The 27,187-nt window shown below is 29.9% G+C and overlaps 1 protein-coding gene and 1 non-coding gene across 6 annotated transcripts; one reads left to right on the top strand and one right to left on the bottom strand.

Annotated features, from left to right (window-relative positions):
- Window positions 1-10,465: 10,465 nt before the first annotated feature.
- Window positions 10,466-16,145, bottom strand: LOC129904304 (UDP-glucuronic acid decarboxylase 6). 5 transcript variants are annotated; one of them, XM_055979850.1, is made up of 13 exons: window positions 16,053-16,145; window positions 15,476-15,592; window positions 14,647-14,733; window positions 14,107-14,194; window positions 13,610-13,701; window positions 13,303-13,367; window positions 13,139-13,227; window positions 12,544-12,621; window positions 12,382-12,475; window positions 12,050-12,116; window positions 11,897-11,960; window positions 11,604-11,644; window positions 10,466-10,830 (listed from the first exon to the last, which is right to left on the bottom strand). In XM_055979850.1, the coding sequence occupies exons 2-13, from the start codon at window positions 15,563-15,565 to the stop codon at window positions 10,645-10,647; spliced, it is 1,041 nt and encodes a 346-aa protein (XP_055835825.1). In that variant the 5' UTR covers window positions 15,566-15,592; window positions 16,053-16,145; the 3' UTR covers window positions 10,466-10,644. The 5 variants fall into 5 exon arrangements, with proteins under 5 accessions (XP_055835825.1, XP_055835826.1, XP_055835827.1 ...); XM_055979851.1 differs by lacking the exon at window positions 16,053-16,145 and adding an exon at window positions 15,954-16,008; XM_055979852.1 differs by lacking the exon at window positions 16,053-16,145 and adding an exon at window positions 15,971-15,988.
- An 8,999-nt stretch (window positions 16,146-25,144) lies between these two features.
- Window positions 25,145-25,216, top strand: TRNAH-GUG (transfer RNA histidin (anticodon GUG)). The gene has a single exon. It is a non-coding gene; the product is annotated as a tRNA-His (tRNA).
- Window positions 25,217-27,187: the final 1,971 nt, after the last annotated feature.

Below are 27,187 nucleotides of genomic sequence, written 5' to 3'. Positions count from 1 at the left end.
TGCTCTACGTCAAAACCGAAGGAGGTTGACACGCCGATATTGTAACGACGCTATCCTTTCCTTTGAAGTATATTTTTCTACTAATAAGTTTTTATCTTAGTCTTTGGCGAGATCATCCAAGAGGATAGATTCTCAATTAAACCACAGGTGTGGACGCCTACAAAAAGAAACTTTAGCACAACGTGGAACTGTTTTTAAGCAGTGAACTGGGATATTTGTTGGAGGGTCAAACTCACCAACAATGGTCATGAATCTACTTTCGAACTCTACTCAACCTATGTTCCATAATTTGGGTCTTAAAATCCAGTCTCGTCATAACTCGATACTGGGATAATTTTAGGGCTAGGCTTTACTTCGTTCTTCCCAATATTCTGGCACTTTGTCGAGTCCAGATTTTTAATTTCACTTATATCTCTTTATATTATCACTATGTACCATTTTACTTCACATCATTTTCTAATAACTCTTCACTTGGTCAATCTCATTCTTTTTCCTTGGCCACCTTTGTCAATATTTTCCTCAATCGCTAATACCAACACAATTTTATAATTGATGGTGTTGTCAACTTACTCCACCTTATTCTGGCATAACTTGAGAGCTGCACTCAGCTCGATTCTCATGCTACTTGAGATATGCAGGCAACTCAGAAATAAAAATTCAGTCATAATTCTCACAAATTTCTTACATTGTATATTCTGAGCTTCATTTCAACATTGATGGTCAAGACAAAATTGGCTCGTGCGTCAACTTCTTTGCCCAAAAACTCTTTCATCTTTTTCGGTCAAAGAGGGACAGCTGTTGACATCCAATTTTGACCCTCCACAACGTAATAATTTAAAAAATAAAAATAAATAAATATAAAAAATTAAAAATTAAAAGAATATATATATGATAACGAAATATGTATATATTATTATTTTAAAATAATTTTGGCATATATATTAAATAATTCTTGACCATTAGTATATATATATTTATCATTTATTCAAAAATTGTCTTAGAAAGATTATTTTTATAAAGATTTTGTCAATTAGTTTGACCTAATTAATAGACTCACATTTCAAGTTAATTAGTTTAAACTTGAGTTAATTATTCTACTTTGTCAAAATTAAGAAACTTGTTAATTAATTGACATTTACCCATCTTATTCTAGCCTCTTCAAATAAATTGAAATAGTTAGATTTTTATAAAACTCAAAATATTTTTCAAGTTATTTTGAAATAATTTTGTCATCCTTATTGTCTTAAGATAATGTATATAGTTTGTATAATTATTACCTTTTAGTAATATTTAAAATCGACCCATAAAAAGATTTTATTTATTTCTAATAACTATTTCATAAATTAATTGATTAATTTTACGTTTTCATTTCTTCTCGTAAATAACACATAATTAATATTATATTAACAATATTTTAATTCCAATATTAATACTACATTATGCAAATACTATCCTCTTTTCGAAAATATGTAATAATAATTATAAATAAATAAATGCATAAGAAATACAAATAAAAATCATTAATCCGTTTTTTTAAAAAAAAAATAGCGTGCTAAGATTTTGGCAAAACTTAAATGATGCCACTAGAAATGATATTTTTGGTACCGATGATAATATTGCTAATTTAATTACAAGGGCTACCGAAGTTATAAGATTAGAATTTCCCGGAGAAGGTAATATTTTAAAAGACCCAACAAAGATTAAAAAATACGAAATTGCTTTGTTACGATTATAATTATGTTATATGTGTGAAATAGATAAATATATTTGTGTCTTTCAAAATTATTATTACTATATTTATAACAGAGTAAAAAATATGTAAATATATTTACCAATGTTTTTTACTAAAATCGCAGACCCTTGGATAAAAAGTTAATAGATATTTATAATCTCTGTACAACTGATACTTTAGAAAAAAGAATAACTCATTTAAAAGATAAGCTTAGTACATGGTGTGCAAAGGCTATATTAGCTAAAGCAACAAAAGAATTAAGAAAGAAAATAAGTCTATGTTGTGATAATCCTAAAATGCTTATAACGATTGGATGTGAAAGTCCCTATTATTATAAAAAGATTAAAAGAAAATATAAGAAAAAGAAACTCTTTAAGAAAAAATATTTTTAAAAGAGAAAGGCTGGATATTACAAAAAAAGGATATACTAAAAAAAGAAAACCATTTTTCAAAAAAAATAACAAAAGAAAAAATTCAAAGAAATGCAGATGCTACTACTGTAAAGAGATAGGACACTATATTATTAGATGCCCGAAGAAGTTTGCTAATAATGCCAAGAAAATAGAAATTGATGAAGATATTGAAGAAATCATAAATTTGGAAGAATTTATACAATTAAATAATTTCGAAGAAGTCGAGTCTGACGATACAATTTTCATATTAACAGATACTGATTATTATTCCTCTTCAGAAGAAGATAGTCAAAATGAATAATGAAATAGAAACTGTACAGGATATAATAGAAGAAACGATAGAACAAATTGAAGAATATAAACAAGATATATTTATTGATAAAAGAAAATTAAAACAAATACAAAATGAAAAGTTTTCTTTAACTAATTACTCAGGATTTAAAGTAAATATCTTTGAAAAATTAGGATTAAGAAAAAAAACATCATTTATTTTACGGATTAAATATTCAAGAAAGAGCTTTAGAAGTTTTGGTTACTTCTAATAAAGTAATGATACCGTTATTATCTAAAAAAGATATTCAAGATAAATTACCAAAAAAGAATTATAGAAATTCAACATACACTTGGATGGATACATATAGGAGCTATCCAGATAATAATAAAATCTACATTTAGAGAAGGGTTAGATACCCAAATAGATTTAGCTATTATAGATAACATGATAATAAACAGGGAAGAGGCTTGTTTAGGAATCTTACGAGGAAATCTACAATATGGAAAGATTAAGTTCAATATATATCCAAGAATTTCATACCATCTTTTGGATAGAAATTTTGATAAAACTCTAAGTTTAATACAAGATTTTAAAAGAAAAGAATTCTTTCATAAAAACAATAGACCATATTCGATAAGTTATGTTATTTTATATGCAATTTCAAATACTCATCATTTAGATTGCTTTGCTATAAAAGATACAATCGATTATCCCTATTTATTTGAAGAAGTCAGTCAAATACAAATGTCTAGCATAGCCAAGATACAAAAAATAGAAAATACGCCATTAGACTTAGATTTACAACCTAAACCCTTGTATAATCAACAAGATTCAACATCTCGATTATCTTTTTATGAAACTCGAGTCATAAACCCATCTGCATTGATAAGAAGAACACAATCATAAAGAGTTATACAACCTATTTTAGAATCAAAAAATAATAAATAAAAAATTATAAGATAAAGGGAGAATATTTTAATGGTATAAGATTCGTTTCCATGAATATCTTAGTAGATACTGGTGCTAGTGGAAATTACATCAGCTATAGGCTGTGTAACCACCTTCAACAGTATAGATTAAAAAATAAATATCTCTATACTTATTTCAATGGAAAAAGACATGAAATAGTAAACATGATAGAAACTATTTTAAAATTCGAAGATAACACCATACCTATAAGATTATTAGTTAAACCAGAAGGAAATAATGATACTTTAGAAATCCTATTAGGAACTACATTCCTAGATAGTGTGAAGCCATATGATATACTCGATCAAGGTATCAAAATTACATATAATAATAAGATAATATTCATATCAAAATGACAAGTCAATATAGTATATATATTCTTATAGGAATAACATATAAAGATTATAAAACACAATATTTTGCTGCTTATATAGATAACAGATTGGAAAAATATTGTTGTAAATCAAAAATATTTCCCAAAGAATACCGTCAAGAGTTACCTATTATCAGAGGAAGAGAAATATCAAATAACATTGTAACAATGTATAGAAAATCGCTGGTTCGATAAATCTATAATCTTCGTAGATATATTTTCATATCTAATAACATAATCATCTTGTTTACTAAGAGCGATGGATAGGGACGCCTAGTTCGTCTCTTATTTTGGCGGTTTTTTTCTCTAAAAATAAATATTAATTTTATATATTTTATTAAAAATAATTATTTATAAATTAAATATTACGACGTCTTCCGTAGCAAGTATTTATTTTTTATTTATTAATATTTTTTTAACATAGCGACGGATAATGTGGCTAAGTCTGTCGCTATTGGTCAAACGATTTGATCAAAAAATTTAAAATAGCGACGACCTGGGTCGCTTTGTCCATCGTTTTTTAGTCAAAATAAAGGTTGAATATTTTTAAAAAAGCAACGGACTTAGAGACGTTGTTTGTCGTTTTTGTTAAAATATATGGGAGACAAAACGTTTTTTTTTGTATTGTCTCTCTCTCTAAACTCTCTCTTTTCTCTCCCTTCTCTCTACAAATCCCCCAACTCCGTCGCCGCCCCGCCTCCCACCACCGTCCCCCCACCCTCGTCTCTGTCCCCCATCAGTCCTCCGCCTCCGCCGTCCTGTGGTGTTTTAGGAGTATTATTCATCTTTAAGAGGTTAGGGTTTAAACCTTATAAAAAATTTATTTATTTTATTTTTCATTTGTTAGTTAGTTAATTAGTTGATTACATTTAGTTTGTTGTAGTTCATTTGTATATTGAGCTGTGAAATTAGTGAATGTAGTTATAATTTTGATTTTAGACTTAAGTTAGATTTGGGTTGTTGAACTAAGTTGTAAATTTTTTAGTAATTTGTGATGTTAGTTAGTTAATTAGTTTATGCCATTTTGATTTTAAGCTTTAAGTTAGATTTGGGATTTTTGAATTAGATTGTAAATTGGATAGTAATTTGTGATTTAGTAGTTACTTAATTAGTTTATTCCATGTAGTTTTTTTGTATATTGGATTGTAACTTAGGAAGTTTTGAAGTTTGAAACTTAGAGAAAAATATTGGAACTTAATTAAAAATTTGAGTTTTAGGACTTTAGAACTTATAATTAGAATAAGTTAGATACTTGAATTTTAGGATACTTAAATTTAGAAGTTGAATTTAAGTAAAACTTTGAAGTTGAATTTTTTGTTAACTTTAGAAATCTTGTTGAAGTTAAGCTTCCTTTTGAACTAATTAAGCTAATGTTGAACTTTAGAATAACTTAGATACTTGATTATAGGAAATTTTGAAGTTTGAAACTTAGAAAAATACTAAAAATTGGATACTTGAATTATAGGACTTTAATTTAGAACTTATAATTAGAATAACTTAGATACTAATTTTGAACTTTAGGTTTGTATAATTTTTGAAATCTTTAGACTTTAGAATTAATCAAGCTAAGTAGAGTTAGATATTTAAAGTCATGAAGTTGAACTTTAGGACTTTTGAAATTAAACTTAGAAACTTTTTAGGTTTGTATAAATTTTGAACTCTTTAGACTTTATAGCTAATTTAAATAACTTAGATACTTGAATTTTAAGATATTTTAATTTAGAACTTCAACTTGAATGCCATGAAGTTTGAAACTTAATTTTTACTTGAATTAATTAGAATATGAACTTAATTATAAGTTGAATTAATTAGAAATTGAAATTAATTATAACTTGAATTAATTAGAACATGAAATTAATGATAACTTGAATTAATTAGAACATGAAATTAATGATAACTTGAATTAATTAGAACATGAAATTAATGATAACTTGAATTAATTAGAATATGAACTTAATTATAACTTGAATTAATTATAACTTGAATTTAATTATAACTTGAATTAATTAGAACTTGAACTTAATTATAATTGACGGAGTTCAGATAAATGCTATGTCTCAGCAAATTGCAGAATTTAGACGCGCATTGTCAGAATCTGAGAAAAGAAGGGTTGAGGAGCAAAAAAATATGAATGAACAAGTTGAGCAAATTAAAGAACAAGTGCTCAACCTCGCCCATCAACCTCCGCCCCGTTATTCAAGAGGGTCCACTCCGGATGAATCCGACGATGATGAATACATAGAAAATAGTCCTTAGGTTTCCTATGTTAATTTATGAACATTTTGAAATCCGTCGTTGTTTTATATATATATTTTTAGTTAAAAAATGAAGGGACGACGCAATCCGTCACTTTTGGCGACCCTGTCCGTCGCTTTGTTAAAAGCGTTGAGCAAAAAAGCGACGGTAATGACTGCATCACTTTTTCATCAATTTTGACCAAAAAAGCGATGCAGTCCGTCGTTTTTTTGCGTCTTATTTTCACATTTTTTAGTAGTGTTGGCAGGTACAACTTAGAAAGAAGTTTTCTACCCATAAAATGTACGTGTCTTTACTGCATGTCCACCCCAAAGTTCCCTGGAATTACAATTAGCTCTACATCTAAGAATACATCCTAGATACAAATTTATCCTATGGCTAGCTATTCAGAAATGACTGGCAATAGTTGAGAGGCTGCAGAAGTTTAGGATAAATGTACCTCTAGATTATATTTATTGTGGACAACATTTGGAGGCCTTTCAACACTTGTTCTTTGAATATACTGTAACCAAAAGAATATGGAGTTGTATACTACAATGATTGGGACATAGCAGATAAATTCAAGATTGGGAGGTCAAAATTAACTAGACAAACCAGATGGCTAGAAGGAGTGATGGCCTTGCTAAGATAACAAGTTGTGATTTTGCTTTGGTTGTGAATAAACTATGGTGGACCAGAAATTGCATTCGATTTCAAAGGCTATTTTTTCATTCGGAGTTGATGATTAAGGACATGGTACTGCATATACATATTCGAGGGAGAAACATTGCAAAATGGGGGATGACTTTACAAAGTTTAAACACTTTTCCATTATGAGTTTAAATAGATTCCTTTTCTACTTTGTCATGTACTATTGATGTCAATGATTATATATAGGAGCAGTTGTCCAGGCTGCTGGTACTAAAAAAAGGAAAGACTACCTTTGTTTGAATGGAAGAAGCCAAAGGATGAACGAGTATTGAGGTAACGAACCATAAGAAAGATGAGAGGAGCATCCCTTCTGCTGACTTTTATAGAAATAGGGGAGCGTGGTGAGAGAGACAGATATCCAATCTGTTGGGTGTTTTATAGGGGTATGTAAAAATAGAACCAACCGATAAACCGAATCGAAAAAATATTATTGGGTTATTGCTACTGGGTTATTGCTACTGGGTTATTAGGTTAATGGGTTTTTAATGATTTTATAAAAAATAAAAAAAATTATTGGGTTAACGATTTAGTTTCGATTTTTAATATTGGATTTTGGGTAAACCGATAACCCATTAAGACAATAGTAATTTACTATTTTACCCTTCATAAATATTAATATTAATCTAACTAGACACTTTATGTCTATATCATTACTCTACACAGTCTACCCATTTTACAACGCTACTTCACACCACTTTAGTCTTTACTCTTTTCTCAAAACCTAAAGATTAGTGTGTAATTGCAGATTTTGCAAGTTTATAAACATTTGTAATTTCATTAACATAAAAAATTCCATATTATGTTTTGGATGTAACATGTTGATGTAGCATTCGTACTACATCTGTTCTTATTGATGCAATTTCTCATTATCTTACCGATTTCATCATATCAAAGCATTTACAGTTGATTTGCTTGTTTCACTGTACCGTGCCAAATTGTTAGAGAACTGAGAAGTCATATATTTATTTTATGACCATTTTCTTATTGGGTAAACCGAAAATCAAACTGTTAACGATCAAAAATCAATAAATCTGAAAATCGATAAAAAATATCTTATTGGTTTATCACATTAAAAAATATAAATCGATAAACCGAACCGATAATACATAAAACTAAACCTAACCGATCGATGCACACCCCTAGTGTTTTATCTATATTTGTTTTACCATAATTGAGTTTTCCTTTTCATAAGAGGAAAACATCAATTTTCCATATTTGACTTGTTCTTTCCTTGTAGAAAAAGGTTTAAGACGACTCTATAAATAGAGGTTCATTCTTTCTAATTTGATAGTTTTTACAATGTAGTTATAAGAACTTTGAGAGTTTTGTTTAGGGGAGAATTTGTGAGACACAAGTGTTATATTAACACTTGTATAAACCTCTTTTTATTCTAAGTGAATTGCGTGAAATTATTTTTCTTGATATTTTGTACATTTTTTATATAGTGGATAATTCATATGCTCTTGTGGATGTAGGTCGAATGACTGAACCACAATAAATGTTTGTGTCTCATTAGGTAATTTCTTGTTTATTTTCTTACTCGTGATTTTTTGAGATTTGCTTTGCTGGTTATCGCATGAAACCTGATTATATTGGACCTAACAAATGAATTTTGAATTGTCGAGATTGCCTCTCTGATCAGAGTTTATGTAACAAACAAGTCCAGGCTTTTCACAACCAAAGCACAACTTCATATTTAAAGTACTCTTCAAATATCTTAGTATTCATTTCACTGCATCCCAATATTCCTTTTCGGATTTAGAAAGAAATTTGCTAAAAGTACCGCAACATTTACAATATTTGGTCTAGTGCAAATTATAATACACATTAAACTACTAACTCTAGAAGAGTATGAAATACATGACATTTCCTTCTTCTCTTCCTTGTGGAAGGACTCTAGATCATACTCAACTTAAAGTGCCTAGCAAGAGGAGTACTAACCACTTTTGCTTCTGTCTTGTTGAACCTTTCGTGTACTTTCTCAATGTATTACTTTTGGAATAATGATGAGACATGCTTATTTCGGTCCTGACAACTCATATCAGAGCGAGGTTAAAAATATGTGTTTATCTTGGCGGGTTCAGTTCTAGGCACAACCTATTTGACAATAATACAATTTTTTATTTGAATTTTTTTTATCAGAGACGTTCTTAGTGTCGAGACATATATTTGATGGAGGATATTTTGGAGATGGAGATTTAACCTGTTGAAGATAATGTGAAGGTGAAGTATGTTTATTTTGTTAGAAATTCAGGCCAATAGAGAGATTGTTGGATGTTTGCTCTGATTTTCTTATCATAATTGGAATTTTTTTCCTAAAAGGAAAAAACATAAAATTTTCATATTTGGCTTGTTCATTTTCTTGTAGAAATTTTTTTTATGACTCTACAAATAAATGTTCATTCCTTCTAACTTTGGTAGTATTCACTATGTAGTCCTAAGGTTTTGAAAATTTTGTTTATGGGAAAATTTGTGAGACACAAAGTTAAGTTAACACTTGTGTATACCTCTTTTTATTTTGAGTGAATTGTGTAAGGTTATTTGAATTGATATTTTATACTTTCTTTTTATATAGTGGATTGCTCATTTACTCTTGTGAATGTAGGTCGATTGACCGAACTAGATTAAAATGTTGGAATCTCATTTGGTAAATTTCTCATTTGTTTTCTTACTCATGATCTTTTGAGATTTGTTTTTCTAGCTTTTATATAAAACCTGAATATTTTGGACCTAACACAATCTGCAACAACTAGTTCCTCGGCCTTTAGTTTTTTGTTTAGTGAATATTAAAAGTGGTTATAAGTTAAAAGTATCCACTCCACTCTCAACATATTAGGTTCAAGTGTTTCTGCTTCTCACGAAGATCACGGTTCTCTGGACAGGAAGGGCTACTGTTTTGAGAAAAGCATGGCATTTAGATTATGCCTTTCAAGACGAACAAGAGGGTTAAATATTATTGACGTCTATAATTGAAACAAAGCAGTCGTGTAAGCTACTCTAGGCTTTAGCTAAAAATTAAAAAAAGAAAAATTTCAAATATATACAATAAACTAATTAGTTTACAACAAACATAGTCATGTTTTATTTACACAAGAAATGACTAAAATTATAGAAAATATACAGTAACTATACAATATAGCTTGTTAAAAGTTATAGAAAATACACATTGACTATACAATATAGATTACTTATACATGAACTATACACTGAATATACATTATGATACACTCTATACATCTGTGTATATATGAATATACACCGAATGACCAGATAATTAAAATGACTGAATGGCCATCTACTATAATTATCCCATTAAGAAATACATACTTTGTATCCAATCGATCCATTAATTGTTATATAAAACGGAGAACTTTGACTTGATCTAAAAACTCTTAATCAAGCAAGTTGGATTGTGAAGAAATTGTTTAATGCGATGAGAAATCTGCAAAGTTAAAGAGCTATTGCAGGAAGGAAAAATCATGTCTAGACACCAATTTTATTACATGAATGACCATTTATAGAAGACTAGCAATAATGGATAGACTTGAAAAATTGGGGTCAACCTTTCTTACCATTTTTTATAACCTACTAGTACTAGTTTAAAGCTGTGATAAATTCATGAAAAGAACTATTACTATCATCAAAGGCAGCAGTGAGGTAACAAGTACTTCTCCATCCAGATCTAAGACGCATCCCGTTAAAAACCACCAAATAGCATAAAAATAAAAGAAAAAAGCGTTAATAAATCACACAGAGGGTAATAGCAAAAAAGCATATGATTATAAAAGCAGTTAACTAAACTGAAGCACACTTGACTGTCAACAAAAAAAACAGTTGGAAAATAGCAGGAAATATCACATATTTTGTTTTTTTTTTAAAAAAACATAATATAGTATGCCAAAAAATGTATCAATGTTTATATATTGTATGTATTATATTATATCTTCTTAGAGACCCCAAGCCTGAGTCTGAAATCTTCTTCCATTAGTGGAAGGCCATCACGCAACTTGACTTTTGGTTCCCATCCTAACAATTCTTTGGCTTTTGTGATATCTGGTTTCCTTTGTCTTGGATCATCTGGTGTATTTTCCACCATTTTTATCTCCACTTTGGGACTGATAATCTGCAAACACACAAAATAATATATTAACTTTCATGTGGCAATTCTTAAGATTAAACGAGCAATTTTTTAGCAGTGGAAAGAGAAGCCACGCAAAATTCAAATTTTTGACATTTAGCATGTTGTTGGTCAACTCATCATACTCATCATTTGAAAGATTGGAAGTTTGAATCCTGTGCCTGCCTAATCAGTGGAACATTTCACCGGGATAGAAGGCGAGACACAAAAAAGGCATAGCTTAAAATTCAAATTACATGGATTTTTGGACTAGGTCGAAAAGCATAACCTTGGGAGTAGGCTGTTTGGCCAAGCTTACGAGAAGTCAAAAGTGTTTATTTTAGAAAATTGACGTGTTTGGACAAGCTTTGAAGGCGAAAAAAATAAGTGTTTTGAGTAGTAGCAGAAGCTGTTTTCAGAAGCTAAAAAAGGTGTTTTAAAATTGATTAGTCAAACACGAATTGCGGCTCTAGAAAAGTACATATTAGAAGTAACACTTGTGAAAAAAAACACTTTTAAAAAAATAAGTAGATTTTGAAAGCTTGACCAAACAGGTTATAGTGTTATACCGAATCCAACAAAAGAACAGTTGTAAATGTTATACTGTTTAAAGTAAAAATGCAAACGTGAGAAACGAAACTTGCACAGACTAGGTGCAATAATTTTTAGAAAATGAAAACTGCACATAATAGAGCAAGAAATGTGCACGATTAGCCAAGAACCACGGTCTCATATAATATAAGAACACAAAGAGCAGCTTGATGAGAATAGGTAATTACCTCCTTCACTAGTTCCGCAAGCTCAATCATGGTAAATTCACCTGTACATGAAGATTGTCACTGAAATTAGATCAACATAATATTTCAAAGCTGTAATTTAGCTTGAGCATGATATCGGGATTTTATTCAATGAGTGCAGCACACATGTGCCAGTTGATCTGGGCTTTTGCTTTGCGAAAAAAATCATAAAATTATCAGACTCTTGCATCCCATTAGGAATTGATACGTGTGTGCTTGCATTCATCGAAGAAGAATCGTATAATATCATCTTTGAATGAGAATCAGTCACTCACCTGGGTTCCCTATGTTGATTGGCCCAGTATTATCCCCTTCCATTAGCTGGATAAGTCCATCAACCTTCAAAGTATTGCGGACGAGGGAGAAGATAGCCATTAGGAGAAAACTCATAAAGCAAGAATGACTATGATAGTAATTTATTGCCATACCATATCAGAGACATAACAGAAACTGCGAGTCTGTGTCCCGGGAGCTTGAACTGTTAATGGTTCATCCCTTTAAAACAAAGCAAATCAGGAATATTAGTATTAGCCCTAAGTTGAAAAGCTTGGTATAATTAGGCAGGATATTGATCAACAGAGAGAAGTTGGTGATTGAATATGCCAAATGATAAAACAAAAGCACAGGTCAATTGTTACAGTTAACGAATCACAAATGGATTAAGAAACAATGGCCTACTTTGGAAATCGCGGTCAACGTATCATTAAGCAAATAGCTAAATTTGTATATTCAGAGTGATGGCAATCGAGAAAGAACTCACCGAAGTGATTGAGCTATAAAGTTGCTGACCACACGTCCGTCATCAATATTCATACGAGGCCCATAAGTGTTGAATATTCTAGCAATGCGTATTTCTGTCAATGCATCAGGAACAATATGAAGTTGTGGACAACCTGAACAATATCAAAAAACTGCAAATTACCAATCCCATGCTGTCTGTGGTAGTCAAACATCAATGTCTCAGCCACACGCTTCCCTTCATCATAGCAGCTCCGAACTCCTAAATACCACAACAGTGAAATTGTTAATATGCTTCACAAGATGCTCAAATGTTGACTTAGTCTCGTCAGATCAAAATTGTTGTTTGGATTTCTAGTTTCGAACTCATTTTCTCCTTTTACTTTATTACTAATCGCTTAAATACTTTTTGTTAGAGAATCTTCTTGTGACCAACACGATTGAATGAGCCAAGTAGGCTAAAAGAGAATAGATAGTGAAACTTTAATTGTTAAATCCCCAAATGCAATTCCGTATTGTCCTCCAAATTGGAGCAGATGTAAAAACATGATTAACACACACAAAACAACATATAATATGGTGCTAGTGGACATTAGTTGAAAAAGTGTTGGAGTTCATAAGGTTTTTATGAAATTCATATGTTGCTAGTGGACATTAGTTGAAAAAATGTTGGAGTTCATGAGGTTTTTATGAAATTCATATGTTGCTAGTGGACATTAGTTGAAACAATGTGAGAGTTCATGAGGTTTTCATGAAATTCAAGAAGTAAGACGACGTACCAATTGGGTTAACATTACCCCAATAGCTCTCGGGTTGGGGATGCACAAGAGGGTCACCATAAACTTCTGAGGTTGACGTGAGCAGAATCCTACATAAAATTACAGAAAATGAGTAAAATGAAAGCCAAAAAGATGAGGTCAAGAAGCATTTTCAATCTTCTAACCTTGCTCCGACACGCTTTGCTAAGCCCAACATATTCAGTGTGCCAATGACATTAGTCTTTATTGTCTGAAATTTAAAGAAATTAAGAAAAACTGCATCAAAAGCAACTCTTTGGTACTTCACTATTACCAGAGATAACAAAGCCCATCAGATTATTATACTAGCCAAAGCCAAAAGGCTTATCAAGAGAGGTTAAACAAGAAAAAAAAAAGAGATGCAGCATTGACAAAATAAGGTAAATAAGAGAGCTTATGCAAATAAGTTATGAATAGAAATCACGATTCACCGATAGCTAAGATCATACATACCTTAACGGCATTGTACTTGTAGAAAATTGGAGAAGCAGGGCATGCGAGATGATAAATCTGATCAACTTCAACCAACAAGGGCTCTGTCACATCTACAAACGACAAACAGATAACAGAAACAGTTACGCTTCTGATAATATAGTTATGTGAAGCAACATTCAAGTGTTGATTCAATTATTAGAACTGCTACAGAGTTGGGAGGTCAGAACAGACAACTATGATCTAACACTTGCGTAGAAAGTTAGCTCTTCTACCTTCACCAGATTGCAGCAAAAACAAACCCGAACTAAAATTTACTAATCTTAATCATATTATAAGTTGGTAATCTTCAATTTCATTAAACGGTTACATTTACATAAAGATAAGATTTTTCTAGCTTATTGAACCACGGTCAAGCTTGTATGCCCCTAGACCAAATATTGAATACTCATTACTCACAGCAAGTAGTCCATATATTATCTAAATAGTATATACATGAAGAAAAGATGTGAGTATACCATGCCGCCTAAGCTCAAATCTGGGATGACCAATCCATTTTTTAAGATTATCCTTCGAACCAGTGAAAAAGTTGTCCACAACAACAACCTGCACAATCATAAAGAAAAAGCTCCTTACTACTACTTAATAAGACAGATGCATAAGTGCATTCACTCGGAAGACTCATGAAAACAACAGAAGTATTTCCTTACACATAATAAGCCTATGAGGGGCTTAGGAATAAATACTATAAAAAAAGGGCAGCCCGGTGCACTAAAGCTCCCGCTATGCGCGGGGTCCGGGGAAGGGCCTGACCACAAGGGTCTATTGTACGCAGCCTTGCCTTGCATTTCTGCCAGAGGCTGTTTCCAAGGCTTGAACCCGTGACCTCCTGGTCACATGGCAGCAACTTTACCAGTTACTCCAAGGCTCCCCTTCGGCTTAGGAATAAATACTATGATTAACAAAATCTTTTTGGCAAGGCAACACAAAAAAAACTAGAAGATACAGATGAACCGATGGATGATTGCAAAACCAAACAAGTTAGATCAACAAGTTACCTCATTCTTCTCATTCTCCATCAATTTGTCGACTAGGTGAGAACCAATAAATCCAGCTCCTCCAGTAACCAAAATTCTCATGTTAGGCTACAACCAAGAATAACATGTTTTAAGCAAACAAGCATTAAGGGTTAGAATCTAGAAGTAGGTAGAGCAGGCCAAACATAGCATATGTGGTTTTATTATGGAATGATAGTGTTTGAACGATCAGAACCCTACAGTACTGTGACTCCAATAAAGCACATTGGCACTCACTATTGCCGTGAGTGCCAACTTGTTAACTGTATTTTCATCAGAAAAGAAGCTGTACAACTAGGATCAGGCCAAATGGACAATTTTTAACTCGTAAAACAGAATCACCAAAACCAACTATCAATTTCCTATCTCTAGGCCAAGTGCACTGATCTTTTGTTTTCGCAGATAAGCTGATATCAAATCCACACTCGTTCTTTATTGATTCATAACTAATCAGATCTCCACATAAATATCAACTCCTGATTTTGAGACTAAAAATCGTTGTTTGATTGGTGAAGCTGGCGCAACACTGATGAGCAAGACCATATGGTCTATACTCAATACCACATATCTTCTTCTTCTTTCTTTTTTTTTTGGATCATCACCAGTTAATCAACCAACTAGCTACTACGATTTACCTATACCACATATCAAAAACAATAAAACGAACAAGCTTGTTGTCAAGCTGATGACAACTAAACTCAGTATCTTTAACACATAGGATAAACATATATATGCAAAAAAATACTAAAATTTCGACAACTATTAAAATTTTGGATGAAAAATTTTGAATCCGCCTCAGTATTAGTTTTACCTGAAAGAACTTTGAGAAGCGCAACGGGGACGGCGTTGGAGGTTGCTTAGTTGTTGTTTGGTGATCTCCATTTGCAGAATTCTTTGCCATTGCTCAAATCTCTCAACAAAAAAAATCCTACAATCAAAGAATTGGTCAATTGGTATATAAACTTGAACTTAGCCTAGCATTAGATCTCAATAAAAACCTTCTAAATCAATTATTCTAACATCAAAATCAGAAAGAAAAAAAAACAATCAAATTAAACAAAAATACTTAAAACCTTAATCCAATAAAATCATGTTATATGTCAATTCATCAATCTCTAATCATAAACATACCTGATTAAAACAATTTTTTTTTTTTTTTTGCTCTGCTAGTTCTGTGACATAGGCATGCAAAAGAGATTACATGAAATTGAAGACAATAAAATAAAATAATAAATTGAAATCAGGATGCTTATAATTGACGAAACGTAAAGGTGAAAGAATAAGAGTACAGTTATGTGCACCAAACCCTTAGAATATTGTAATTTACTTGATTTTTCAACAAAGTCAAACCAAAAGTAAAAGAATTTTGCACTTACATTTATTATTACCTTGGGTGGGATTTTGCTAATCTCCAAGAATTAAAGCTGTTAATTAAATGTGATAATTGTGGAAGATAATTAAAGAATATGCTTTTATATGAGATTCTTTTTTTATTTATTTAACTTTAAGTAAAAGGAAAAGACTGGAATACGAAGATTAGAAGAAAGAAGACTAGACAATCGTGCATGGGTTTTGTCTTATTTTTTTTTTATTGACTTCGAATAGTTCGAGGAGGACTTGGAGGGGTAATTTAGACTTTTAATCTTGATTTTTGGGCATAAAATATACTTTTAAATTCCATTTTTCGTGGCACAGTTCGGAGTAACTTAAGTTTGACCATACATTTGTTTTTATTGACTGGCTCAGTGGTTACTTGGACTTTTAAGCATAATATATACTCACTCTATAGTCTATCCCAACTTATATCTATTTGATCGTAAATTTTGACATGAAATTTTTGAATTTTTTAAAAATAAATTATAAATTATAATAATTGATAATTCAAAATATTTAAATGATATACGAAATGATTAAAGTAAAAAATAAATTTGTTTGAATCTCAAATTTTAAAAAAGCCATATAAATTAGACAAAGGGAGTAATATAATATATTTACAAAATAATATTTAGTATTTTTGAAAAAGATATTAAAAATTTTAAATTGTGTTTGAATATACATTTAGTTTAAAAGAAAAATAAAAATTTTATGAGCGAAGAAAAATAATTTAAAATGGTCTAATTGCTATTTCAAACATGAAAATCATCTTTAAATTTTTTCTTCAAGAAATCAATTCAATAGTATAATCAAACGCTATCTTAACTTTTATTTGTTAGAAAAAAAATCATGTAACGCTTAACGTTATCGTGTGTTGTGACTCTAATTTAGGAGTCTTATCATGATTGAAAGCACTATTATTTAAATGAAAATTTTCGCATATAACCATTCAAAAATATCTTAATTATGCTTCATAATTATAGTTTGCTAATTATAATTCGTAGCTATAGTTATAGCAGTGTTTGTATAATTCGCGCAATATTTGTATACGTTTTTATAATTCGCTATACAATTCACATTTTTTTGTACAACGTTTGTATATTTCACTATACAATTCATGCACAACGTTTGTAGAATTCGCTATACAATTTGTAGTATTTGTATATTTCGCTATACAATTTGATTCGCGCACAACGTTTGTATAAATCGCGCGAATTATACAAAACTCAACTGTATAATCGCTCGAATTATACAAAGCTCAAACTGTAATTACAGCTAGATGGTTGCCACGAGCCATAATTAATTCAAACTATTGCTTTGTTAGCTAATTAACTAGTATATGTTTGCTTATCCGCGTAATTTTCCCTTATTTAAATTAGCATTCTCATCTTAATTAAAGTACTTACCTAGTTTAGGATCTATATTTGATTTTATTTAATTTGATTTGATTTGATTTTAAATGCTCAAATATTCATGGTCCAATTTTGGTAATTTTATGAATTAGTTGCTAAACTCCCCTGCATTACCAAAAATTACTAAAAACTATTTTGAATCTGTGATTAGAATAAGAATTTTACCTGTGTCGTTGTAAATGTTTTTTTAATTATTATTTTATTACTATGAAAATACGATTATCCTTCTCTGGAAGTTTAATGATCTAATCCTCAAAGGTTTGAAGAATTAATATGCAAAGCCTTATAGTTTCATAATCTTTTATCCATTAAGTGGTATCATATTCTAATGTTTCCTTAATGTGATGACTAAAAATGAGTAACAATGACTAGCGATAGATACAGTTAATCCCAAATTATTTGAAGTGGAAGTGGAAGTGGAGATGCAATTATTGTTACTATTATTGATGACATTCACGAGACAACATAAATAATTTGACTAACAATTCCACAATCGAATCACGTGCGTTTAGTATTCACGTAGTAATGTCTTGTTCTTTAATTTTCACTACGACTTATTATTTCATTTACGTTGTTTATTTTGCTATTTTATTTTCCTCTTAATGTTGCATTAATTATACTTTTTTTTTTAGTCGAGAATTTATCAGAAACAATCTTTTTATTTTATAAAAATAAAAATAAATTTTGCGTATATTATATCTTTTCTCCAAACCTCTTTTACGGAATTACACAAAATATGTTAATATTGTAATTCCACAACCGAACCACTTCTATTATTTATTTATTTCCATGAGTCATATTAGTTAGGTGTTCAAATGAAGCAAAATAAATAAATAAAGATAGGAATAAGAATCGTGGGTTGCAAGTATATAATGTATAGTTTGAGTTTTTTTTTTTTTTAATAGAAAAACTAAGTTTGGTGAAATAAAGTACATTTCTAATTACTTTATAGCAAATATTGACTTCTGACACTATTATTATTACCAAATATAAAAACTAATAGGAGCAAATTCTAAAAAATATAAGAAACACAAGGAAATTATGGTTTAATTTAATTATGGTATAACATGCTTCTTAGATAATGATGGATACAACCGCAATAGACTGTGGAAATAGGACACTCTAAATTAGTTCTAATTCATAATTAATTTAATTTTGGACGAGGTGGAAGGATTAGTTTAATTAAGATTCCAATATTGTTCTTAATCTTATAGTATAAGAATATGTGCTAATTACCTAAACAAGGCATCAATGTATTAGGTCACATCAAACACTCTACACATGGCATGTAAGATTTGTTTAATACAAGTTGCTTGATTTGGAATAACTAGCTTGTTCTCCATTATTTTTCATATGTTGTTCGGTACCAGCACGTAGGAATGTGCAAAAGACGAACCAATCGATAAATCGAATTGAAAAAAGTGTTATTGATTTATTATTATTGGGTTATTGGGTTAACGGTTATTTAATAATTTTATAAAAAACAATTATTGGGTTATCGATTCGGTATTAATATTTAATATTGGGTTATTGGGTAAATCGATAACTCATAAAGACTTATAATTTACTATTTTAATATTTACTCATACACAAATATCAAATAAAAATATTAATATAAATATATAATCGTTATATCATACTTGTTGACACCCAATTTTGGCCTGACTTTTGTAAAATTAATATTTTTAATTTTTATTTTGTTAAATAGTTCAAAAGTGCACTTTTACAATTTTAAATCAATTTTATCGATAATTATCCTTAGATGAGGATTTTATCAGTTTATTTTTTTAAAATTTTAGTTATAACTATTTTTTTTATCATAGTTCGTTAATTTATATTTTTACATGTCATTTGTTATATTTGTTCATATTCATTTTAGTATTTTTAACCCATTCTAGAAATACATTAAAATACAGATAAATATTAATTTTTTCACACAATTATACCCACCCCACTAATCACACAAATTTTTCACACAATTATACCTATCCCACTAATCACACAAATTTTTCCACAATTTTACCTACCCTACTAATCACACACAATTTTCTACGCCTATATAATCATTTTCAAATTCTCTCTCTCTCCTCTCTTATTCTTCCTAAAAAACTACACCCATCAACAATTAACACAAAAGTCCAACACCTATACACTACAATTTTCTACGCCTATATAATCATTTTCAAATTCTCTCTCTCTCCTCTCTTATTCTTCCTAAAAAACTACACCCATCAACAATTAACACAAAAGTCCAACACCTATACACTACAATTTTCTACACCTATATAATCATTTTCAAACTCTCTCTCTCTCCCCTCTCATTCTTCCTAAAAAACTATATTCATCAACAACTACAACAAAAGTCCAACACCTATATACTATAATTTCCTACATCTATACAATCATTTTCAAACTCTCTCCCCCTCACCCTCACTATAAATAACACTAATTTTAACTCTTCTACACTACTTTTATTCCTCTCCTTCACATTTCTCCATTAAAACAAACCAACAACCACCAAACCACCAAAATACTTTTTTTTTCCAGCCAAACACACTTCATTTTTGGTGAGGTTTGAACTTTCACTCCCAAATCTAACTAGACATAAATGTTGCTTCACTTTGTTTTATGATTTGTTGTTCTTGTTGCTATGTTTTGTTGCATTTCCATGTATATTTTGTTCCATTTCAGATCTGGACGGAGGGGTTCAAACTTCAGACATTATTTTTTGTGTTTTCATGTTCTCCGGTCATTATTCATGATTCTCCGTTAAGTTTTTTATTTATTATTTTTGTTTGGGTCATTTTGTTCGACATTTTTAGTTAATTTGAACGTCTTTAATGTTATTCTTTTACCTCAATTTTGTTTGTTTCTTTTTTAAATTGTTTGCAGGTCTCTAGCCAATGAAAAAAATCTCTCCGTCGATTTTTGAGACCTCCCCATTTTAAAAGACGGAAAATTAGTTTAAGTTTATTGTTTGAACGGACTAATTTATGTTTTCATTTAGTTATAACTTTTGCTAGTGGACTGATTTTAAACTTTCTTCTTTTTCTAATGAATTGCCTAGTTAGAGAGCATTAGTTTTATTTTGTTTTATGTAAAGTGATATATGTAGTGAGTAAAGTTATTAATTAATTCATAATTTCTCATATATGATATTTTAATTGACACATGTTTATTGTATCGTTGTTTGTTCTTATTTTTTATACTTATTGCTATTATTTTTCATATTGTTAGATTATTTCTTAAAAGGTTTTAAATTATTATTATTATTGTTGTCCTACCATTAATGATATAAGTATATTTTATTGCTATGACTAATTTTGGGTTGACCCACTTTGGTTATTGCTTTGTATTTAGGAATTGTTTACCCTTTGAAATTTTTATTTAAATCAACCGTGAATATATATTATATTTTGGTAAGTTAAAATTGGTCGATGAAGAAATTACCGTCGATTTTCAAGGCCTCTCATGTTCATAAGATGGGCTCTATTTTTGTATTATTCTTATTCTTATTCTTATTTATTCATTATTAACACGTTTACTAAGTGTCTTTACAGGTGTTGTAGCACAAACCGACTGATTATACAGTCCATATATATCTGATATACAAAAAAATTAGTGGATGTATACACTGATGTACAATGTATATATAGCTGCGATATACAGTGAAATTGTGCTTATGGCCCAAAATGCAGATGACCCAACAACTTAGTCCAGACGTACATAAATTAAGTGTCGGGCCATATTTTTATGTGTTATTTATTGTTTATTTATATTGATTTGGGTTGTAATAATTTATTTACTTATGTTATTTATGCTTGCTTAGATATTAATTTTAATTTGTTTTAACTTAATTAGATTCCTCTAAAGATAAACCAATTCATGTTAATTTACTCTTTAAATGATTTTCTACATTTACTTAGTCATTTGATAAACTTTTTACATTTTTTTATATACACATGTATATTATTTTCAAATGTTTAAGTTTTGATCATTTTTCTAAAAATAATAATAATTTTATAGTCTTTGTTTCCTTTTAAATTAATATTTTCAAAAGTTAGTCAAATAATTTTTCAAATCGTCGGATAACCGCGCGTTAGCGGCCACTTTGAATGCTTAACACCTTCTCAAAGTGGAAATAAGAACATCGTACCTTTTTCTCTGAATTTTTAAGACTTAAATCTGTTAGGGTCTTTTAAATTAAGTTTTCTTAATTTCTTTAAAAAATTAAGTGGCGACTCTTCTTTTTCTAGAATAAATTTTTTCTCTAAAAAGTTGAAATTAATTTTAAACCATCTTTTTTCTACATAACAATACTATCATTGTCCTACACAATTCACACTTCACATTACTTCATAGTTCACAGTGTATTTATTCTTTAGGCTTTGCCGCTTTAGGTTTACAAAGTCAAAACTAATTCGGATTCGAGCAGCGTAGGGCCTCATTCACAGAGAAAAACACTTTCCACAAATTAAAATTTTTTTCGTATCCAAAACTCATACCCGAGACCTTTGATTAAAAGAAGAGCAACCATTTAATGCACCTCATTCTTTGGTGGTGTTCTTTATTAAATGTGGTTGGTTCATTTTTCTTTTAATCTCTCTTGCTATTAAGGAATTTCTAAAGTTTAAATCAACACAAAAAAAGAGAGAAAAATAATGAACTTGGGATCCAATTTTTTTGGATGGATAAAACAGATAAAAGAAGAAGACCTTTTCTTTTCTATTTTTGAAAAAATTTTAAAATCCTTTTCAACCGGGCATCATTAGAGAAAAACTTTCAGTTTTTAGCATATGGTAAAAGTTGAAAAATCATTATACTCAAGAAAGCAGGTGTGCGGATGAGTCTCGTACAAACTGAGTATCGTAGGGATACTGGCTGGCACTAGTAATGGCCACATGACCCACGAAGATTTAGGCCATCTTCGATCCATACCAAATTTTACATCAAATATATAATATTTGGTGTAAAATTTGATGCAAAGTTACTTCAAACCATGTTAAATTTTGCACCAATTTGGTGTGTGAATAGTGTAGCACTAAATTTGGTGCTATACTATTCATCACACTAATTGTCCTTTATTATTATTTTATTATACAATATTTTAAATTAAATATTATATAAATTGATATGTTTTAATTAAAATATTTTATTCGTTTTACGTAATATTTTTATAATATTAATTTTAGATTAAAATTGTAATTTTTTTATATATTGTTTTCCTTTACTTGAATTTTTTTTGAAATTAAATTTATGTTAATTTTACTATAAATTTAAATTGGATATAAGTACAATTAACCTTGACAAAAATTAACTATGCCAAAATATAAATCTCGACATAAAAAAATTAAGGACAAATAAGCTCATTTTGAACTACGTAATGCATTAATAGAGAATTTATGAGAGCACTGTAGTGATCTTGAAGTTGAATATATTCATGCAGAACTTAAAATAAAATTTTCAATTGTGTAATGTTTATTTAATTATATTTCATTAAATGATTTCATTATTATGTATAATATGTAATATGTGCTAGCAATTTATATTATTTAAAAAATTATGATATAAAATAATTTTAGATTAAACAACTATAATTTGAAACAGTATGAAAATTATATACAGTGAATTTTTTTTAGAAATAACTTTGTTTTATGAAATAAGAAAATATAAATGAAATAAAAAATAATAAATGAAATCAGAAATAATAATATACTAATAAAGAGAGAGAAAAAGATTCTTTTTTGGTGTAAAATTTGGTGTGGGTTGGAGTTGATTTACACAAAATTTGATGCTAGCATTAAATTTTGTGTAAAATTTGGTGTTAGAATTGGAGATGCCCTTACTTTAGTACTTTAGGACACCTTTAGAACTTATTGCATGAGGCCTCACCATTGTAACGTTATAAATAGTTTGCTCCATTCATTTATAAAAGACATTCTAAATTGAAGCAATACAACAACAATATACTACTTTCTTGGACATCAAGTTTACTTTTACTTTAGCTTGTCTAAGTTCTTGCTTAATACATTCATATTCTCGGAGAAAGGGCTTGAGCTCTCGAGCTCACTTGCAGACACATAAAGATAATCGGATTCATTCCCTTTAACCTTTACAACATTTCATTTCAGTATATTTATTTCTCTTAATAACTAATCGAATACTCAAACCGCTAGTAAATGAACCTAAAAGGGCCGCTTTCTTAATAGTTCAAAAAAATTGTTTTGCTCACATTATGGAAAACTCTTTATTAATTGAGAAGCTCGTTGGCTCGCCTTTGACTTTAGCCTCTCATTTAATTTGCTATTTCGTCATGTTCTCAGTCCCTTGTGAGTACGGCACATACACTTCTACATCTTTTCCTATCTGTAGTCAAGGGGTATATATATTATTTGTCAGTTACTTTTTTGAACAAACACTATCTAAATTATTTTTTAATGGCGATTGAAAGAGGTAGATACAAGTACATCTATATTTATCACAAATATACGTGGATATACATAGCGATATACACTATGTATATCTGTATATCTGTGATAAATATATGTACATGTTTCCACCTCTCCCAATCACCATCACAAAAACCCAACACACTACTACAAGGGTGTTTATTGTCTTTTTACCTAGAATATAATTCGACATTCTTCTTTCCATCTTTTCATCTCTCCTGGCGCTCGTCAATAATAATGGCAGAGTTGACAATATATCTATTTTAGCAGAAATTTTTCTAGCCCCCCTCCCACCCCCTCCCCTGTTGGCAGAGAAAGTTCCTTTGCTTTGACACAAACAATTACTATCCTTCAATAAATTATAATATTAGGGACAATTACGGTCCTAAACACTTTGGTATTAGTTTATATACAAAATGTACAGATGATATACACAATTTATACACTAGAGTATATATACACTATACATATACTATTATATATATAATATACATATACCTGTATACAACATATATACACTGATGCAATGATAGGAGTTCAAATATTTCTAATCCTTTCTTGGAGTAGTCCTTTAATTAATCGTAGACATGCAATTGGATTATTTAATGAATCACTACAAGAAGTGGTTAATTGGTGAACGTAAATTTCGCCCGAAAAGATACTCTCATGAATAATATAATAAAAAGGGCAGATGATAAATATCATGAATATGTTTCCTCTAGTTTGTATGGGTCATTGTGAATACTTTCCTTCACCCCAATATTTGTACGGATTTCTTATTGTTCTCGTGATCAAGTATTTTCTTCCAACTCTATGTAGGTTACATTTATTGTTTAATCTTCTCGAACTCAATGCAAAATGTGCATGATATGTGACATGTTTGCATCTCATTAAGATAAATTCTTGATTGTTCAAATATATATATTTTCTTCCTGGATATAAACTTAAGCTTATAAGAAATAAAAATATAATAATTGACAAGTTCATATACTTTTTTCCCCTATATTTTCTTATGAACCTTATATTAACTAAATCTTGATGTTTCATTTTCTATTTCTTAAAAAGAAAAGAAAAATTCTTCTTATCATTCCTAGCAATCTTATTGCGAATTATCAATTTAAATTATTTCTTCACCTACAATAATTTTGTAATTCATACTAGTGCTAGACTTATTTCTACCTTTAGATTAGGCTCATCTCTTTATAAATATATTCATATAATCAACTTGAAATTGTCGACCATAAAGTGGCTGTAGTTTAGTGGTAAGAATTCCACGTTGTGGCCGTGGAGACCTGGGCTCGAATCCCAGCAGCCACAATATAAATTCTTTTTTGTTCAAATTTAATGTTTTTCTTTGTGTTTTTGGTTTCAATTTGATGGGCCAAAAGTCGAAGCCCGTTAAACAAAATCAGCTCACCCCTTTTCACTATGGGTTAGGTGTCACGTTTTAAACAACGATAGTGTAGATAATTGCCAAATGTAGCAATAATTTCTGAAATTCATTTTGTTGTCATGCACTGATGCAAAGCAAATTGATATATTATTGATACAAAATGAATTTTTACATAAATTATGAAATGCGAATACAGAGAAGTACGGAGCGAGAGAGGGAGAAAGGTGAGTGAGAGAGGAGAGAGGAGAGATGCGAGATATTCACCTGATACAATATATCTAGAGGTAAATACAATGTATCTAAAAGCAAACTCAGACAAGATATGTAATTATTGAAACTAACCTCACGTTAAATAATTAACACATATACTAGTATGCTTTATGAAAATTGCTCTTAAGTAATCTCTTTCATTATTTTAGTCTCATGTATTATAATCTCAAAAAAATTAATTCTGTATAAATTATTCATAAATCAACCGACCCTTACAAAAAAAGTTTTTTTTTAAAAAAAATTTGGGTTGAACATGTTGTTGTTATAAATAATTACCTAACCTAGTGAACTTATACACTATATTTATCAAATAAAGAGAGTTTAAAAAATTATCAAATATAATGAGAATTTCCGAAATTTGTCATCTAATATTAAATATGCACCAATGTATTCATATTAATTTCATCAAGTATGTTCAATATCAAATATCTAGTGTATCTAGTATCAGTTTTATGTATTCAACATCGAAAATGCATTGATGTATCTAGTGTATCTATGCATAATTACAAATTAGTTCTGAGATGACACTGGTGTATCCTGTATATTATGATGTATCTAGTGTATCTGTGCAGAAATACAACAATCTAATATTAAATTTGTGATGTATCCAGTGTATCTGTGCATAAATGCATACTTAGAAAAAGAAGAAGAAGATATAACTATCTAGACACATGTATTTGTGCATAAATACATGTATCTGATATACTTATGCCTTTAACTAGTGTCTCTTCAATGACTATATGGTATCAATTACCTAGCCTTCAAATTCAATATAAAAAACTTTTAATTCGTCCAATAAAAAAAAGGTTTTGAATCACTGTAAGGAGAAAATACATTATTGTCGATATCTTCTACATTGTCTTCAGTCTTGCATTGTTCCACTAATTTTTACGTGCTTTCTCTTCTTCTCTTCAAGAGAGAAACACAACAACAAACTAGGACTAGAAAAGGATTTGTGGAAAGAGAGGCGAGAGGGGGGGGAGGGGGAGGGAAGGGGGGAAGATTTGGCAAGAGAGGGCGAGAGAGAGAGGGGAGGACCGAGAAAGAGAGGGCGGGATAGAGGTAGGGAGAAAGAGGGATGAGAGATGTGAGCGAAAGAAGGAGTATTTGTGCAATCTGCTACAACAACAACAACAATCCAGTGAAATCCCACAATGTGGGGTCTGGGGAGGATAAAGTGTACGCAGGCCTTACTCGTACCAAGGTAGGACAGCTGTTTTCGAGAGACCCTCGGCTCAATAGAAGGATAAAAAGAGGTCAGATACGGCTAAGAAGTTCAAAGCGATATGAGAAAACAAATAACGAAAACGACACAGATAAAATAGAGTAATCAAAGTATAAAAAATAATAGATAATAATAGAAATCAGAGCACAAAAAATTATGGTGCGCTAATGCGTCTACAAATATGGAAGAATAACGAGACTACTACTAATTATATAGTTTTTTCATTATTTAATGGATATATTTCATTTCATTTTTTTAAAAAAGATGTACTTCTTCTACTAGATGTTTTGCTTCAGAAGAATACAAATGAATGTACGAGTGTAATATAAAACATGAATTTCGTTGTACACGATAAATTTGTAATGTTAACTTTGACTTTTTATAAAGGACTTATAGAGAA

Source organism: Solanum dulcamara, chromosome 9, assembly GCF_947179165.1.
Source record: "Solanum dulcamara chromosome 9, daSolDulc1.2, whole genome shotgun sequence".
Classification (NCBI taxonomy): Eukaryota; Viridiplantae; Streptophyta; class Magnoliopsida; order Solanales; family Solanaceae; genus Solanum; species Solanum dulcamara.
The sequence above is the reverse complement of the archived record's forward strand: the minus strand, read 5'-3'. Positions and strand labels throughout refer to the sequence as shown.

Excerpts from the sequence above, each read along its gene's own strand:
- LOC129904304 (XM_055979850.1), bottom strand. The coding sequence starts at position 15,565 with ATGGCAAAGAATTCTGCAAATGGAGATCACCAAACAACAACTAAGCAA. Across the intron at positions 13,368-13,609 it reads ACAAGTACAATGCCGTTAAG|ACAATAAAGACTAATGTCAT; the intron begins GTATGTATGATC and ends TTTAAATTTCAG. Across the intron at positions 12,117-12,381 it reads TTTATAGCTCAATCACTTCG|GGATGAACCATTAACAGTTC; the intron begins GTGAGTTCTTTC and ends TTTGTTTTAAAG.